Source organism: Vombatus ursinus, unplaced genomic scaffold (genome assembly GCF_900497805.2).
Source record: "Vombatus ursinus unplaced genomic scaffold, bare-nosed wombat genome assembly UNPS02014818.1, whole genome shotgun sequence".
NCBI classification, from domain to species: Eukaryota; Metazoa; Chordata; class Mammalia; order Diprotodontia; family Vombatidae; genus Vombatus; species Vombatus ursinus.
In genome coordinates this window covers 22384582-22404134 of record NW_020954596.1, presented here as the reverse complement: position 1 = coordinate 22404134, position 19553 = coordinate 22384582, and the positions used below count along the sequence as shown (strand labels likewise).

Genomic DNA, 19553 nt, shown 5'->3' with positions numbered 1-19553 from the left:
CTTCCGGGGTCGTGCTAGGGCCGCTGGTTTAGTAACAACATCCCGTTGGCGGCCAGGGTTAAGCTGCGGCGGTGGCGGCGGCGGCGGCAAGGGGAGCTTCTCCAAAGGAACTCCCGTGTGGGTCTTGCCCGTCGGCTTCCTCGCCGACTCTCCTCAGGCTCGACGTCCCTTCCCGGGCCGGGCCGAGCCAAGCCGGGCTGGGAGTGAGGTGAGGTGAGGGGTGAGGTGAGGGGGGGAGCCCGGCCCCAGTCGCCATGGCCAGTAACTCGCAGCCCCAGCAGCCGCCGGCGCCGCCGCCTCCTCCGCCCCAGCCCCAGCCGCCGCCGCCGCCTGGCCCGGGCCCGGGAGCGGGGACCGGAGCTGGAAGCGGCCCGGGCCCTGGAAGCGGGAGCGGGGCTGCAGCCGCAGCCGGCGGCGGCGGCGGCGGCGGCGGCGGCGGCGGCGTTGGCGGCGGAAAAGCCGCCGGTGGAGGAGGAGGAGGAGGAGGAGGCGGCGGCGGCGGCGGCGGCGCGGGAGACCCTCAGCTCGTAGCCATGATTGTCAATCACCTCAAGAGTCAGGGGCTCTTCGACCAGTTCCGCAGGGACTGCCTGGCCGACGTGGACACCAAGGTGCGGGCCGCGGGGGGCGCTCGGAGAGCGGCGGGGATGGAGGGAACGGGAAGGGGCCGGTCGAGGGCCCGGCCTTAGAGGCACGGGGTGGACGCGGGGCCTCAGCTGCCCCGAAGGCGATCCCTGAGGTTGTGGGGGAAGGAGGTAGCCCGGACATTTGTTCAGGAGATGGAGGGGAGATGCCCAGGCCCGAACGGGAGGTGGCTTCAGGGCTCCAGTGGAAATTGGGGCGAAGGTATTGACTGCATTCCGTAATGGAAAGGAACTCTGGCTCAAATGAGTTAGTCTGCTTAAAACGCATGGCAAAGCTTGACGTGCTCTGTGACCGTAACTGTTAACTATTACGTGGAGTCTGGAGTTGTGGTTCAAGTTCTGTTTCTGCTGCTGATTACTTTGCATCTCTTTCTCTGGGTTTTCTAAGATGTGAAGTAAGATTGGATTTCTAATCTCCAGGGTTTTTGTTTTGTTTTGTATTATAATTCTCAAGACCCGGTTATGAGTTGGAAGGGGCAGGGACCATGAGGGGTGAGATTGGGACCAAGCAAAAAGAGGGAACTGACAGGTGGGTTGATAGGAAGAGAAATTCTAGTGTTCCTTGTTTGAAAATGAAGCTGGGATTAAACAAGGAAGGATATTTAAACTTTGACAACGACCCTAGAGACCTTCTCCAGAGGTTCTCAACCTTTTTTGTAGAGCAGGGGTTCTTAATTTGAGGTTAATATTTTGATAACTGTATTTCGATATAATTGTTTTCTTTGTAATCCTATATATTTATCTTTTGCATTTAAAAACATTCTGAGAATGAGTCCCTGGGTTTCACCAGATGAGAAGAGGAGTCCATGACCAAAAAAAGGTTAAGAATCCTAGTTTAAGAGCATTGAATGTTTTGGTCCACCAAGTAAAAACATTTTTATTAATACTTTTTTTAAAAAGTGTGGTTGTTGAGATTTGGGGTTTTGGTTTTTTGTTGTACACTTGTGGAATGAGATTGTTCCCAAGGCATCTTGAGTTTTTTTGTTTTTGTTTTTCTAAATACATATTTTTTTTTCAGAACTCCAATAGTTAACAATGAATCTTTTCTTACTTGTTGCTCAGGGTAATTAGGCTGATTTCCCAAGTCTACAGCCTGACCCTTGGAAAGCCCCTATTAAAAATCTGAGGAAGGCTTTCTTACATAAGAATTGTGATAATGGGTCCACCATCTTTGGTAAATTACTCTACATACCGAAAATAGAACATGTCATTAAAGTTTTTCTAAAGCTCATCTAAAATATAAGAGGCAGCCTGGTGGTGTGGATAGAGTGCCAATCTTGGAGTCAGGAAGACCAGGGTTCAAATCCTAAGTTTGACACATACTAGCCATGTGACCTTGGGTAAGTCACTTGTTGATCCCCATTTATAGAGTGAGTTTCTAAATGAGCATTCCCTGTATTGTACATTAATGAAATCACAGATCCTAATTAGAAATCTTTGAGACATCTTGAGTAATCACCACCATCCCTCCTCTGATACTGCCACTATGCTGGTACAGGCCCTCATAACCTTATACCTGTCTATCACATTGGCTTTTTGATTGGTCGCCCTGCCTTAAGCCTCTAGTCACTCCAATCCATCCTCTAGTCAGTTGTCAAAGTGACTTAAACTTCAGGTCTGACTATGTCAGTCTGTCACCACCATCCCTTCCCCATTTTCCCAACCCCATCACTGCCATGATAAAATGCAAAATCCTCTGACTATTAAAGCCCTTCATAACGTGATCCCTTCCTACTTTTCCAGTTTTATACCTTATGCTGGTTTCCTTGCTGTTCCTCAGACAAGATACTCCATTTCCATACTCTGTGCATTTTCCCTAGCTGTCCCTTATGCTTGGAATTCTCTCCCACCTCGTCTCCACCCCTGGCTTGCCTGGCTTCTTTCAGAATTCAGCTTTAAACCCCACTTTGTTCAAGAAGTCTTTCCTGATCCCTTTTAAGGCCTTTCTTCTGTGATTACCCCCAACGTATCTTGTACATATCTTATTTATACATGGTTGTTTCTATGTTGTCTCCCCCATTGACTTGTGAGCTCCTTTTGCCTTTTTCTGTATCACCCAATGCTTAGCACAGTGCCTGGCACATAGTAGGTGCTTAATAAATGTATCTTGACTTGAAAAATAGACTTTTTTTTAGTCATTGTCAAGGTAGTCCCTAAATAATTTTCCTCAATTCTTTGTTCCCTCTTGCCATTTTGTGGCTATCCTGTTCAGAGTACAGACATCTAACTTTAAGATAACAAAATTGGACTGTAAGCAGAAGTAAATAACTGGTGGTAATAATTTTGAAGTCTGTATCCCAAATGAATAACTTCATAAAAAAATTATAATGAAATTTTAGAGTTGAGAGGGACCCTAATTGGTCATCTTTGACAACCTCCCCAATTCCTTAAGGGGAGGTCCTACTAGGTAGTTTGCAGAATCTGTTAAGCCTCTCTAGAGCCCTTTGTTTGTATCTTTCTTTTCTTTTTGTATATGTGTCTTTACTTCTGTGACTTTCTGTAGCTGTCTTATCTTTTTCCCCATAATACTTCTTTATCCTTTATTCTCCTTCATTGGTTCCTTTCCTCCCTCTCCTTTCTCATATCATAATTTGCTACAATATAGAATTGAAGTATATTTTAAAATATTTTCCATATTTATTTAACAGTATTTTGTCTCCTTTACTAAATATACAAATCAAATGAGTTTAACCTTTTAGTATAAGGTCCTAGGGAAAAATGCATTTTAAGTAGCTTTTATTTTCATGTGGCTTTGGATAGATCTTTTTCCTTTCTGTGGGTCAGTACTCCTGAGTAGGAAAAAGATCCCTTACCACTGCTCAAGAAGTTTTTCTAAAATTTCATTATGTGAACATATTCATGTAATCTTTACTGAACAGAGCAGTGGGAGAAATGCTCCTAAAGATAAGATAACACGTTCAATCCAGCATGCAATAGGCAGCTAGGTGGCACAGTGGATAGAGCACTGGCCCTGAAGTCAGGAGCACCTGAGTTGAAATCCCACCTCAGACCAAACACTTGACACTTTCTAGCTGTGTGACCCTGGGCAAGTCACTTAACCCCAATTGCCTAACAAAAAAAAAATCCAGCATGCATGCCAGTAACAGGAGTTTCACTTTGTTTTAATACTTTTGTTCATGCACTCTCAGGTCCGTTCAGACTGCCTTCTCGTTGTCCTTCACAGAGGACACTCCACCTTCCGTCTCAGTGCTTTTGTACAGGCTGTCCCCCATACTTTCAATGTACTTACTCCTCACCTCTTAGAAACTTGAGTTTCCATCAAAGTTCTGCTCCTTACATTCCACATGAAACCTCCCCTGCTGAACCATCCCCAAGCTACTAGTGCCTTATCCTCAAAATTATTTTATAGCTATGTTACGTATGTTTACAGATGTCCAAACCTGCAATAGAATGTAAACTTCTAAAGACTGTTTCCTTTTTGTCTTTGCATCCCCTATGCCTAACACAGTGTCTGTCACATAGATTGATTTCAACAAGTATTTATTAAGTATTTGTGTGTAGAGAATTGTTCTAGCACTAGCAGGCAGACTGAGTTGCAAGGAAGACAGTTACAGACTGAGGTTCAAACTACAATACTCTGAACTATTGTAGAGGTCTGAAGATTGTCTTAAGAAGGCTAATTTGGGGGCTTTGGTGATCCTTATATGCTTAGGGAGACATTCTCATTTTCTCAGACTATTTCAACCTTCTCTTCCTCCCTTAACCTGCCTCAGATGAGCTAGAACTCCTAGACATCCTTTGAAACTAACCCATCTTGTGGAAGATCCTACTGATTAGGAATGGAACTGGGTTCAAATGGAGATATACACATTTTACAAGACCTGCATTGCTTGGATAGTTTTAATATTTCAACTATTCTGGTATTTGGCATGGATATTGACACTGATTAATAGGAGAAGTCAACCCACTCCAGTACTTTGCTCTGAGACAACCAGTGAACAAGTAGTGGTGTGGAATGGTACTCCTGTGTGGTGAAGTAGAATAAGCTTTTTGACACATTTAATGATTAAATTGGGTCTCTGCTCAGTTTGATTATAGTCTAGATTTGGCATATTAGACACAACTATCAGGGAAGAAGAAAAATATTCAAAGGAAAATACTACCAATAACTTTTAAGTTTAAAACAAGCAGTAGTTAAATATAAAGAATACCTTTATTATTAAAAAAAAAACAAACAGGTAGTGCCATTAAATTAATTCCTTCCATTTGGGCAGCAGGTAGAACAGTGAGGTAGCTTTGGATAGACTTTCCACTGAAAGTAAGAATTGGAAAATGACAGGTTAGTTCAAAGTTGAATGAAGGAAATGTTGCTGGGACCAAAGGGAGTAAAAACATTTAAATTTACTCCCAAAGGTAATTTGAAGTAGTGGGCATGATTGAAACTAGTGTTCGGCAATGGAAATGAAGCATTTTGAATTGAGTGGAATAGAGTTTTGCATTATGGTATAGAAAAGAAATAATTTTAATCCTTTTTTGGATACATAGCACATTATGTTCTAGTTCCATTCTGTATGTGTTTTTTAGATCTGTTTCTTGTATCCAGCATATTATTAGGTTTTATTTTCTTACCCATTTGGCAGTTTGCTTGCTTTATTGGGCTGTTTAATTCACTCATATTTAAGGGTACTATTACAGGGCTCCTTAATTTCCTCTATTTCTCTATTTTTAAAAAATGATCTTAATGTATGGAGATGACATTTATAGTTGTTGCAAAGGATTGGGGTGGTATTTCACATTGATTTGGATTATCAGAAGAAATCCTTCTTCTAGGGAGGAGTGGTAGTGAAAAAGGTTTTGATAGTGATTTCATGGGTATTTCCCATGAAGAAACTCTTCCCTGAGGCAAATTGGCAGTTATTTTGAATTTAGAGAGTTGTTTGATGGCAGCGAGTCAACTCTGGTCACTGGCTAGTTTGTGTCGGAGGAAGGACTTGAACCCAGGTAGTCTTGACCCCAAAACTGGCCCTCTATCCACTTCTCCATATTACCTCAGCAAAAATAGCAGAGATACAAGAAGTATAAAAGAATAAAAAAAACTCATACTGAATTTTAAGTAGGTGTCATATATCTGAAAGCTAGCTAAAATAGAATTTCAGTGAAAGAAATTAGTAGCAAAGATCCATTAATTAGCCAGGTTGAACCATTAGCCCAGTAGAATGAAGTTGGGAAAATAATAAGTGCCTCAAATTAAGCAGATGTTTAAACTGCCTTCTGGGTATTTCCATCTGAGTTTCTTCCTGTACCTAAGACATATAACATGTCAAAAACCAAGCTCATCATTTCCTTCAAACCAGCCTCTTCTGACTTGCCTAGCTCTGCTTATGACCCCATCATTCTCTCAAGTTACCAAGACTCCAAAACTTTGAGATATCTGTGACTACCCTCCGCCCTCCTCCGTACTACATGCACACGTATAGTTGCAAGTCCTACTTCCTCCACATTGTTCACGTTTCTCCTTTCCTTTCTGTTACCCCTGATGCTACCCTATTTCAGGCATCCTTTGCCTCTTGTCTGGACTTTTAATAGCCTTCTAAGTGATCTCTCCACTTCTGATCTCCACTCTTTTTTTTTCGTCTCTCATACTATTTTTTCAAGGCATAGTATTCTTTGCCCTAAGGAATGGTGGCATATTATGAGATGCCCATGCATGTGATTGATTGCAAGTGTGAATTCTCTCTGATTCTCAGGATACTTGTTCTTGTACATGGCAGTTAGAAGTTTAAGTTCCATACACTTGGCAGAACTTGCTTGGCACATTGGAATGCTGTTTGAAAACCACTGCTCTATCACATCTAGTTCATCCTTCATGCTACATACAACTGGATACTTAGATTAGTTGTTCAAAAATAAAACTATGATCCTATCATTCCCCTGCTTTAAAATCTACCACGGCTTTCTCTTTCTTGCCTATGTAGTTAAAAAAAAAAAAAAGACTGAAAAAGAAAAATGACCTTTAGAATTGAGGGGTGTAGCTTGGAATAAAATTCAAACCCTTTGGTATAACCCCCCAAATCTGATCTTAAAATTTCTTTCCAGCTTTCTCTTAGTTATTCACATCCCTGAATATTCCCTGTTCTTTCCTCTGACAGTTTGTTTATGCTTTTCTCTCTGCCTGGAATGCTCTCTCTCAGTGCCTACCTTTTAAATTCCTTTCTGTCCTTTAAGACCCAATCTAAATGCCTTCTCTTCTGTGAAATCCTTCTTGACCATATTCCTCAATTTCCATCCAGACATGATCTCTCCCTTCTCTGAATTCCCATAGCAGTTTGTACCTATTTTTGATATTTGTGACATTCTACCCAGTGTTATAAAATTTGTATGTGTGTCTTATCTCCCCTACTATATTGTAAGTTCCTTAGTGGTAGGGGCCATTTCTTGCTCATTTTTTATCCCTTATATTGTCTTCTACATTGTAAGTGTTCAATAAATATTTGCTAAATAAATGAGTTGCTCTGACATGGGGTAACATTCTCCTGGAAATTTTTTATTATTAATAATATAGTCTTAGGAATCATTTGCTGTTAAAGATTTTTGAATTCCTGATAACATCAGTTTTAATATTGTGTACCATTTATGATTTTCTTTCTAGCCTGCCTATCAGAATCTGAGACAACGTGTGGACAACTTTGTTTCAAATCATTTAGCAACTCATACATGGAGTCCCCACCTCAATAAGAACCAGTTAAGAAACAATATTAGACAGCAAGTTCTCAAGTAAGTGTCAGAATTGTTTAAAAAAATAGTTCACATGCCAATTTTAAAATGTCACAACCTACTTTTACTTTAACATAGTTACACTGCTCAGAAAAGTTTGTTTACCAAATGATGTTAGCATTTTATCAAGTTCTATAAGCTAATGTCATATGACAGCATAATTTTAGCAGTGTTCTACATTCACTTTTAACATTTTTTTCCTAAACTGGAACAGTCTACTTTTTTTTTCTATGGACCCTACTGGCATAACTAGAGGAGGAAAGAAGTTCTAATGGGGGAAATAATATTTCAGTAAGTCACTCAACTAGTTATTAAGCAACTACTATGTACTAGGAACTGTGCTAAACATTGGAGATACAAAGTAAGGCAAAAGACAGTCCCTGCTCTCAAGGAGGTCACAGTCTTTTAATGTAATTTAGTCCATTTGATAAATTTTTAATTAAAAAATAGATATTTTTAATTTAATTCAGCAATTCAACAAGCATATATTAAGTGCCTACTATAAAATGGGTACACACTGGAGAAGGAAATGGCAAATCACTCTAGTATCTTTGCCAAGAAAACCACATGGACAACATCCATAGGGTCACATAGAGTTGGACAAGACTGAACAATAACAACAATCACATGCAAGGCACTGCTAAACACCAGAGAAACAAATGAAAATTGGTAATCCTACTCAAGGAGGATTACGTTCTATTAAAGGGGGAACAGTAGTCTTAATACAAAGTACGGCATCATGGGAGCAAAAATGAGAACTAGACAAGTGGCTTATCCAAAAATTTGTGGTGGAAGAGCATAGTAGAGCCTTCTACACAGACGTTTATCCTTTGGAGGCTCAGGTTGAGAGGAAGAAACTTATGTTCAAATACCTTCATAAGATTTTTAATTTTTACTTTGTCTTATTCTGAAATTTGTATTATTCATGGGCTTCATTACAAAGCTTTTAGTATAGCATTCGTTTATTCTTTTTTACCTCATAGAGCAGTAGTTTAAGAAAAAGGTATAGCCATGGTATTTCATGCTCTTGATCATTTAAGATTAAAGGGAAGCCTCAATTTTTATTTATTTATTTATTTTTTTTGAAAAATCATTCTGACTTCTGACCACCAGTAGAGGGGGGAAAAAGAAACAAAGAGAAAAATCTTAAAAGATAATCTAAGACATTTTATTTAAGAAAAAGTATACTGATGATGTTTTGTTTTGTTTTGCTTTTTCCACAGAAATCATTTCCCGACAAAAGTACTTTACAAAGTACGTTCCTCAAAAATAATTAAGCAAATTGCTTTACAATAGGGCTTATAGCACATCCATTGTAATGCATTTCATTTTGCTTGGTAGACATGTTAAGAGACAGCATAGTGTAGTGGAGAAAGTGCTAAAAGTCCCACCTCTAATACTTACTAGCTGTCATAACGTCTCTGAGCTTTGAAATTTAAAGAATTATATACTGACTTAGAGCAAGTTTTGATCTTCCTTGGTAGAAGTAACACTACATTTTCAGAATCACAATTCCTTAATATATTGATGTGTATTGAAGCTCATCTTGCTTATTAAATGGGTTTAAAGGCTCAGGTGCAAAGTCACATGAGCTTTGGCCTTAGCATTTCAAAAGGATTTTGAAAAAACTAAAAAAGTGTCCAGAAAACATGCAAAAAAATTATTCTGGTGAGATATATACTTGAACCTTTGAACCTAACGTTCAAAGAGTTTTTTTATTTTTAAAGAAAGGACAGTGGGATGACTTAATAGCTGTTGAGCAAAAAGTGATTATGAAAGTTACCCATCTCCTTATAGAACCAAACAAGAATGTGAGTTTAAATTGAATTGAGAATTTCTGGTTAGGTGTCCAAAAAAAGGACTATTACATTAAGGACTATAAGATTAAACATTGGAATAGGCTACTCAGGAACATTATAAAATCTTTATCCATAAAGAAACAACCTAACTATGTAAGTTTAGTAGGATAGACCACCAGCTATTTTAGGTTTAAACATTGGTGTCTGGAAAAGATAACTTCTTTTAGTTATTTATAGTTCTTTGACTTATTAAGAAAGTCAAAGGTTTCATATTTATAAAAATATAACATCACTTTTTGTAATATTTGTGGGTGCCCATCATTTGGGAAATGACTGAATACATTGTGATATGAATATAATATATTTTTTACACCATAAATGTAATCAGTATGAAAATTTTATAAATTTTAAAAAGCTTGTGTGAATGGATACAGTGAAATAGAACAAAAAAAACTAATTTATACAATTACCTCAGTTGTTTAAAATTTAAAAGAAACTTACATTGAAAAATATAGGAACTCTCATTGTAGAAGACTGGCAGTGAAATACTGCCTTATGCCTCAGCAGAGAAGCAGTGGACTATAAGTGTAGAATTAGGCATGTGTTGTCAGATAATATGTGTGGATTCATTTTGCCAATTTTTTCCCCAAAAAGAAATGGTTCTATTGCGGGGAGTAAAATTCTGTTGGGGAGTGAAAACTAAGAAGGAAAACAACATTAATAAGGCGTGTTGTTGTTAATTTTGTTGTTGTTTTAAAAAAGTAACTCTCTTGGATTACCTAGATTCCGTTAAGTGTGCCTTTTTACATGACCAAGTCACTTTGCGCCTCTCAGCCTTGATTTTCTCAACTGTCAATTAGAAGTATTATTTGTACTATCTCGCAGAGATAGAGATAGTTGTGGGGAAAGAACTTTGTAAACCTTCAATTGCTGCCAAGAAAATATGACCTATATTATTACAGTCTCATTAACCAGATACAGTTTAGGGGTATTCAAGAGAAATGTTTAAGAAATCAACTGACACAAAAATTGCAAATGATTTGTTATACATACTGAAAAATGTTAAGTTGACTATAACTAGACAGTTTACCCAGTAAAATACTTCTTTCTGCTTATATACTCATTTATGGCATAGTCTAAAGATGGTAAGCGTTTCTGAATAATGAGACTGAGATCTTTACCGAGCAGAATTAATGCAGCCATAGAACAAGCTCTGTAGGATCAGGGTGACCATCACTAGATTACAGTAGTTTCTGAGCTTCCAATATTGCAGTGACTACTTTCAGATTTTGTTATGGAGTAGGGGCTGCTCACTCAAATTCTAGAGCTAAGTTCATGCTGTACCCAGGAGCCTTTCGCAGTGCTTATAGGGCCCTTGACCTTCACAACTTTTCATTGTTAGTTTAAAAATAAGATTATGATCTGAGGAAGTATAGAAAGAGGATTTCTTTTTTTTTTTCCTTAGACGTAGGAGGAAGGGGATAAGGGGGAGACTTTCTTTCCATACCTTTTAAAATATATGTTATACTTGTACTTTGAATTAGAATACTTTGAATTACTTTTAGATTGTGTTTATCACTTTTCTATATGCTGCCTTTCCTTTATGTGTGTTTTAACACAGAGCTTACATTTGTAGAATTTGCATCTTTATTTTAGTCCCTTTAAGAAGCATGTAACCTACTTTGTGGTATGTTAGTTCTTTTTTTTTATTTCCTGTGGCCCATATAGCTATAATCATAGAGTCACGGGGCTGGAAGGTGCTTCAAACGATCATCTAGTTCATCACTTGACTCCAGACAGAATTTTACTCAAAATATCCAAGAGATTTAGTTTTCTACTTTTTCATTTTTTTTTCCTTTTTTCTTTTAAATCTCTTACTCCTTGCTGCCCTATAGCATCAGAGGCAAGTTGCCCCTTTTTCGTGTGCCATGTGTGCCTTGCCTACACTTGTTCCTTCCATGTATGCTTTTCTATTTGGGTCATCCCCCATGTGTGTCTTTTGTGGAGTCTTTCCCCACTGAGGCTGGGTGTCCTTGTGAGGAACTACCTCAGGTTTATGGGGAAAGATTTTTTGTTGCTACTTTTCTTACCATGCAATTTCATAAAATACCTTTGTTTAAAAATATACCTAGTGTTTGCTTTCTAAAGAGTAAAAATGTAAACTGCTTAATTTTTAAAGAGAACAGGTTCATCACTTTCCTTGGAGACCGTAACACTTGCAAATACTTTTATTTCTGTGCAAATGATTTTTAAATTCATAAATAATCATCAAGTTCTTTTAGACTCAGTACTGATTTTTAGTGACTATTTGCTGTTAAGTTTTCCTTCGTCAGCCACTGGCTAGGGCAAGTCATTTTCTAAGAATCAATTATATTGAGTTACTTGAACTCTAGAGCCATTACTCACTACCTTTCAAAAGAGAGTTTAAGGTTTGTGCTTTAAATATTTTGTTTTCATTCTTCAAATGATGTTCAGATATTTTGGATGATGGGAAGGATGCAAAATTTGTTGTGCCTGAGAACCATCATAAATACCATGAAAATCTTGTTTTCCTCATTAGCCCCTCCAAAATCCTGCTTGGGCTAAGAGGAGGAAAATCGCATGTGATCATGCAAAGAGTGTGTATAAATGTATGGTATTTTAAAGAGGTATGAGAGTGCAAGGTGAAGTGTAAAGTTATATGTAATTTTAGCTACTTTTCTTACCATGCCATTCTCTTTCCTCCTTAACCAACCTCCAGAATAGGTTCAACTTTGAAAGAACTTAACATAAAAGAAAAAGAATGTGGTCAGTTAAAAGTAAATTTCATTTAATCTCTGTTTCAATTTTCCTGTTTCAGGTCAGGAATGTTGGAGTCTGGTATTGACCGAATTATTTCTCAGGTTGTGGATCCAAAAATCAACCATACATTCAGACCTCAGGTGGAAAAAGCTGTTCATGAATTTTTGGCCACATTAAATCATAAAGAGGAGACAAGTACCAGCACAACTCCAGATGACGAAAAACCAGATTCTTCCATCATAATGCAAGGTATTACTTCTGTTCTATAAATTTGTATACATACCACCGGCTCTCATTTGATTTGAATAGTGTTTGAAGGGAGCATCATTTAGAGATAATGTCACTAACAGTTGGGGGTATCAGGAAAGCTTTTTTTGTAGAAGGTGGTTCTTGAGGCAAGTCTTGAAGGCAGTAAGGAATTGTACAAAGCAGGTAGTGCATGCCAGACATGGGGTATGACCCATGCAAAATTGCAGTGAAAGGAGATGGAGTAGTGTCTTGTGTGGGGACAGCAAAAAAGCCAATTTGATTAGACTAAAGTGTGAGGTGAAGAATGGGACTGGGAAAATACATTGGGATCAGACTGTGAGGGGTTTTAAAGCCAAGTAGAGGAGTAGATAGATATTTGAATCTAAAGGCTTATAGAGAGCCACTGTAGTTTTATTGAGTAGAGGAAGAACACAGTTCCCTACATTTAAGCAGCCTTGTAGAGGTTGGACTGAAGTGGAGAGAGATTCAGTGGAGACCAATTAGGAAGACTTTGTGGTAGTTTTTAAGTGATAGATAATGTGGACCTCTGAACTAAGGAGGTGGCCCTCTAAGTAAGGAGGAAAAGGTAGATGCCAGAGATTTTGTGGGAGAAGACACACGCACAGTTAGAAATGACAACAAATTGGATATACGGGGTGAGGGACAGTGGATGGAGTCTTCACTAGAAATAGGGAAGTTCAGAAGCATGGAAGCATTGGGGGAAGCACTTACTGGACATATCGAGTCTGAGATGTCTCTGGGATCTCCAGTTTGAAATAAAAAATTTGTGATGCTTCAGAGCTCGGGAGAGAGAGACTGGGGCTGGATATACCAATTTGGGAGTCATCTTCAGAGACTTAATTAACCAATAGGAGCTGATGAGGTCACCAAGACCAAGTGTAAGGGAGAGGACAGAGCTTGAAGTACACCCCCAGTGTTGACCCTGTGAGGTGGGGAGTAAAAGAGACTGAAAAGAAGCAGTCACATAGATAGGAGAAGAACCAAGAGAGACAGGAGAGAGCATTCAGAAGGAGAAGATGGTCAGCAGTGTCAGTGCTGCAGAGATGTCAGTGAGGGTAGGAACTGAAAAAAGGCAATCATACTTAGCAATTACGAGTACATTGGTACCTTTGGAAAGAGCAGTTTTAGTTAAGTCAGAAGTCATATTTTAAAGGGTTTCAGGAGTGAGTGAGAGAAAAGGAAGTAGAGGCAACTGTAGGTGTAAACAGCTTTTTTTCTAGGAGTTTGGTGGGAATGAACTGAGCCAAATACCATTCTCATTAAGGAAGAAAGGGACAGTAAACTAGAGGTAGCCAATCAATAAATATTTAAGTGTTTCTATGTTACAGTATTCTGGGCTCTAGAGATGCAGAGAATGGCAAAAGACAATCCCCTCCCCTTCAAGAGCTCACAGTCTAATGGGGGAGACAACATACAAACAAGCTATATATAGGGTCAATCAACAGAGGGAATGTTGCGATCCGAGAGATTGAGAGACCCCTCAAGGACTGAAGTATAGGGGTCATCTGGAACGAATTCACTGACTCAAGCATTCTTTAAGTCAAGGTGGCAAATATTTATTGTTAAGCTATACAGCAGGCAAAGGTCCTTAAGGAATTCTGCCATGGTGGGCAGAGCTCCTTAGGGAACTTACAACCTAACAGGAATAATGCTAACGCTTATATAAGAAAAGCAGTGCATTATGTGCCAAGTATGCTAATTAGGTGATAACATATAGCTACATCATTCACTAATGGAAACTGGAAAGAAAGGGTTCCTAAAGGGTATGTTTTTGGTCTGTTGTGTCTGGAACAAGGTAGCTTCGGGAGTTGACATCTATAGCTTGACCTCTGGATTGTATACGGTAACTGTGGGCATCAGTACTTGATAGTTCTACTGGTATAAGATAGTCCTGTTCATACAAGGGAAATTCTACAGAGGTCAGCTTGTTCTGTAACAAGGAGAGATAGTTTGCCTCACTGGGCCCACTCATGAGTTACTGCCAGAGATAGGGTCCTTGGGCTGGAAGGAAACTGTCAGGGATAGGGTTTGAGGCCAGGGAGAAATTGGGATCCAAGCACAGGCACCCAAGCACCCCATCAGGAAGATACTAGAATTAAGGGTTGTGAAAGGCTTCCTATAGAAGGTGAGGGTTTCCGTTTTGGCTATAAACTCTGAGGGTCTTCGCCTCCCAGATTGATTTTTTTTTTTTGACTAGGTAAAAGAGGCCTCATTTTCTACCAGCCTTAATCGCTGAATGAACTTTGCCTCATTCAAACTAATACCTGTTAAAGACCTTAGCTTAAAAAGGCTAAGGTCTCCCACTACATCCGGGGCCATCTCCAGTAGTCTTCAACTATGTCTTGTTACTAGGCCCAAATGGCTCCGGAGGAGAAAGTGAGGCTGGTGACTTTGCAAAACCCTTCCTCACTTAAATCCAATTCAGTTGCAAGTCGTGGCATCACCTTCCTGATGTCATGATCCTCTTCGAGAATGAAGGACAAACAGCAGTAGAAGGTGGGATTTTATCTGGGACTTAAAGAAAGCCCAGAGGTGTGGTGATGAAGCTTTTGTGCATGAAGGACATCAAATCTGGACAAGGGGACATAGGTGGATGGAGTGAACTACAAAGTAGCCAAGTGATGATGTCAGAGAGCAAGGCTGGAAGAGGATTTAAGGATTAAAGAGTGTACCAACTCCTGATCCAGTGTGTTCTGAGCACAAAGAGCAGCCTGGAGAGGGTGGTAAGAGATGAATTGTCTTCATGAGAAAGTCAGGTTTCCCCAAGCACCAGATGATTGAAAGTGTTGCATGATCCTTCCTCTTTCCCCTTAAGGGGAGGAACTAGAAAAAAAAATTATAGAAAATGTTCTCTGCTTCGTGTCTAAGAACTATTGCTTTTCAGATATATATAATGATAGCAACCATGAGCTATCTATAGCCCTGAGCTCCTGAAATGTAAGCAGAAAAGCACCTCTGTACAATACATGTGACCAAATGACCACATAAATAGCCTTCCTATCTAGTTATCACTTTGCGAAGCTACATATTACATCAAGAGCCCAGAGTCTTAACTGATTTTTTTTAATTAGCCACTGTTCCAACTCTGTTGGAATTTTTCCTCAGAGTAGGAGCTCTGAGAGTTGATAACTGTAAATGCCTTTTTAATCAGATTGAACTTCTAAGAAACCCTAACCTCAAATCTATTTGTTCGATGGACCTTTTGTTACTTGACTAGACCTTTTATTCCTCTGTTGTGAGCTTATTCGCTCTGCCCCTTTGGAGGGGAGTGAATAGTCCTTCTGTCTTTTTTTGGTCCTGGGAGAATCGACTTGTCTGTTATCTCTCTTGGGCAGTAGGGACGTAGAAGTAGCTTTTGAGAAGTCACGTAGCAAGGATAGGTTTGTTTGTGTTAATTGGCCTTATGAGAACCAGTTTCCAGACCATTGGATGAGTTTATGACTTCTGAGGCCATACTCATTTACTAATAGAAGAAACAATACAAAGAAGCAGATCGTGTCATATACAGGGCCTTTCCTCTAAAGAACTCGAGGTACCACATAGTCAAAATTCAGTTGACATAAAATCTGTGCCCAAGAAATTAAAGACGCACATAGTAATGTAATGTCTGCAGAGGAGTTGATCAATTTTTAAATAATGTATTAAAAGTCTAGTATGTGCCAGGAGTTACTGTTTTGTAGATATTGATAGTCCATGTTTATAAATCATTCTATAGTTCACAGTTAATTAAGGAGAACTGATGTTCTCTATGTGTAAATCCTTTACTAAACTTTCCTTCATTTTAAGGCGTTCCTACTGCTGGGTCCAGTGCTAACGTAGCTAACGATGCCATGTCCATTTTGGAAACTATAAGTTCTCTTAATCAAGAAGCAAATGCTGCCAGGGCATCAACAGAAACTACAAATCCCAAGACCACTGAAAGAACATCAAAAAGACTTCTATCTCAGCCAAGCATGGATGCTGGCCCTGATCGAGAGAGAAACACAGAAGACATAACAGACAAAGACAAATGCCTCTCTGACCCATTCATTGAAGGACTTGAAACAGTCTCAAAGTCAGAAGACTTAAATGATCTCCCTAGTCCAGTTGAAGAAATAAAAAATCCCATAAAGGACAACAGTAGTTTGATTCTACCAAACAAAGACTTCCTACAGGAAAATAGTGACCAAAAAAATAAACTAATAGACAAAGGGGAAAAGAAACCAGATAGCAATGAGAAGAGTGAAAGAAAAAAAGAAAAGAAAGAAAAAACTGATAAGAAATATGACCATTCTAAAAGAAATGAAGATATACAGAAAACAAAGGATGAAAAGCAGTTAAAAGAAAAAGAAGTAGAATGTGCAAAACAGCTACCCTCAGAGAGGAACAGTAATAAACTTAAGACATTTGATGGAACAAAAGAAGGTATAAAAATTCTGCCCAAAGTATGTTGTAGTTGCTTTGCTTTGCTTTTTGAAAAACTCAGATTTATGGAAGGTGCCGGGATACATAAGGTCTTAAAAATTTAAGTCCCTTTTTTCCCAGCTAATACACCATAAATTTCTGTTTCTTTTCTACCTTAATTTGCTTGTTTATAAAGTAAGCTAATATTTCTTTATTCAGATGCATTTGTTAATTCAAAGCAACTCCCCAAATGTAAATATTACATATTTAATTCCAATTTTTTTGTAGTTCCATTTTAAGTTAATGAAGTTTTATTGTCTTTACAGGTTGATTTATATGCCATTTAGATTTTGGTGCAAATAACTCTATATTTTATTTTCTCAATGGTAGTAATATTTTAAACTTAAAAAGCTCAATTTCTGTAATTATAGTTTCAAAATATGTGAATTTTTAAAAATTTTTATGTATAAATGGTTTTGAGAATTTCCTAATGTCAAGATTTCCTGTTTACTTTTTGTCTGTGTGTTTTTAAAGATTGTTCTTTGATAGATTCAGATGTGGATGGGCTTACAGATATTACAGTTAGCTCTGTCCATACCAGTGATCTCTCATCGTTTGAAGAAGAAAGTGAAGAAGATGCTATAGTTTCAGATAGCACTGAAGAAGGAGAGATTACATCTGATGGTAAATGCTTGCCACATATAAACATATGTATTTTATATATACAATTTGGGGTAACTTACAGAGTTCTATTTAGTGTTTTGTTTATGTAGTCACAAAATTGAATTCTAATTGCCATTTTTATAAAACATGCTTCTAAATGTTAAATGCTATTCATAAGTTGATATCACCTTTCACAATGTCCTCTACTTTGTGAGACCTAGAAAGGAAAAAGAGTTCAAGGGAAACATTTAAAAAGACAAGGACAAGGGGAGAAGGGGTGAAATAAAATGGGAGCAGTTGCAGGTAAAGAGGAATGAACAGGGAAATAGAAAAAAAAAAGGAAAATGTTTATGCTCTGAATATGTTCACCTAGGCCTTCCCAAAGTCCTTTTTTTCACTTTCTTTTCCCAACTCTTTGCATTTTTTACCTATTAAAAATTCATCTGGAGCAGCTAGGTGGTACAGTGGATAGAGGACCGACCCTGGATTCAGGAGGACCTGAGTTCAAATCCGGCCTCAGACATAGCACTTACTAACTGTGTGAGACTGGGCAAGTAACCCCATTGCCTAGCTATTAAAAAAAAAAAATTCATCCATGTGCACAAAAATATACCAGTTTTATGCAACTTCACTTTGACGTTAGTCCTGTGGAAGACTGAATAAAAAGAAAGCTGGTCATCCTGTGAAAGCACAACACTATAGTCAGTTAATAGAAAGTTTAGCTAATGACTTTTTAAAAATGTTTTTAATTTATTTATACATTTTTTTTTTGACCTAACAGATACTTCTTAATAAACAGACCTCTTTTGACTTCTGACAGTATGAGCGTACGTTGACCATTACATTTGACTGGAGTTTTATAACTGTTCAGTGTTAATATTTTGTATACCTTTGTTTTGATTATGCCTTTATCACTTCATAAAAGATCTGCTATGTTTCTCTGAATTTTTTTACATTTGTCATTCCTTATAGAACAATACTATTCCATTACATGATGTGTTCTTTTGTACACAATTTCAAGTCTTCACAGAAGTCCCTGGTCACTGGAACCTGGTCTCCATTGGAAATAAAGGCATTCAAAAAAACAAAACAAACAAACAATAAATAAATAAATAAAGACATTTTAGATTACTGAGTAGTAGGAAATAAATAACTTACTTCTTCACTCTCAACCATACCACGTAGAAAAACACCAGTCTTCATATATGTGTAGTCTAATTTTTTAGCATATTTAAGGTACTTGTTATACTTGTTAGGTTTTAGACCTAAATGAGAAAGGATTAGACTGTCATAAAAGTTTATGTCAGTTTAACTAAAGTACACCTTATTGAAAGACCTCAGGTGAATTCATTTCATTCAACAGACTTTATTGAATGCCTTCTTTCTTAGAGGCACTGCTCTAGGCCCCAAAAAAGCATAGAGGTGAATAAGACAGTTGCTGTCTCTCTTCAAAAAAACAACATAAATCACTTCTGAAATTCAGTTTCCTCATCTGTAGAATAAAGATAATACTTCAAAAAAATTACAACTCAGTAGGGGGATTAAGATAAGTACACAGATCACTGTAAGCAGAAGGTAGAATTTAAATGTGTAAGACTACCACATGTGAATAGTTGATTATAGGGAGATTATTAAGTCATGTCTTGTAGTAAAGGAAATATTTTTGTGAATCCCCACATGCAATTTTTGCTTTTGAGGGATATATAAAGAACTCTTGGGTCATACAGAAGTCAAATGTGGTCATTAATCAATATACTGTTGATTTTTCTGCTGACTTACAGATGCTTTCCTCTTTTCATTCAATTTATTCTAGATGAAGAAAGAGAGACTAAAAATAAAGCAAAGCCTCAGGTTAGTGAGCCTGGCGAAGGAAAAGCAAAAACTGTCCGGCATACTTATGTGCACCGGCCTTATCTCTACTCCAAGTATTACAGTGATTCAGATGATGAGCTGACCGTAGAGCAGCATCGGCAGTCTGTTGTAAGTCCCCATTCTCTCATCATTCAGCTTCATCTTCCCAGGCTGTGAGTCTAGTAAATAAAACCAGAAAGTGGGAATGAGATGTAGGGAGAAGAGTAAAGTAGAAGAATGAGTCTGAGCTATGGCACTTACTAGACAGGAAACCATGAGAAAGTCATTGAACCTCTCTTTGTGTCTGTCTCCTTTTTGTCTCAGTGGAGAATACAGGTTTACCACTTAATCAGTAAGATTGTGTTGAAAGCACTTTGTGAACCATCAGATGTCATACAGATATTCATAAGGAATATAAGAGACAGTT

The 19553-nt window shown here is 38.2% G+C and overlaps 1 protein-coding gene across 1 annotated transcript in view; it reads left to right on the top strand.

The window, feature by feature from the left end:
• The first annotated feature begins 254 nt into the window (after positions 1-254).
• The window catches only part of BOD1L1 (biorientation of chromosomes in cell division 1 like 1), an 89251-nt gene continuing 69952 nt past the window's right edge, over positions 255-19553 (top strand). The window contains exons 1-6 of the mRNA XM_027836610.1: positions 255-611; positions 7255-7379; positions 12018-12208; positions 16016-16633; positions 17147-17296; positions 19089-19255. Coding sequence (XP_027692411.1) covers positions 255-611; positions 7255-7379; positions 12018-12208; positions 16016-16633; positions 17147-17296; positions 19089-19255 — 1608 coding nt within the window. The remainder of the gene's footprint in view (positions 612-7254; positions 7380-12017; positions 12209-16015; positions 16634-17146; positions 17297-19088; positions 19256-19553) is intronic.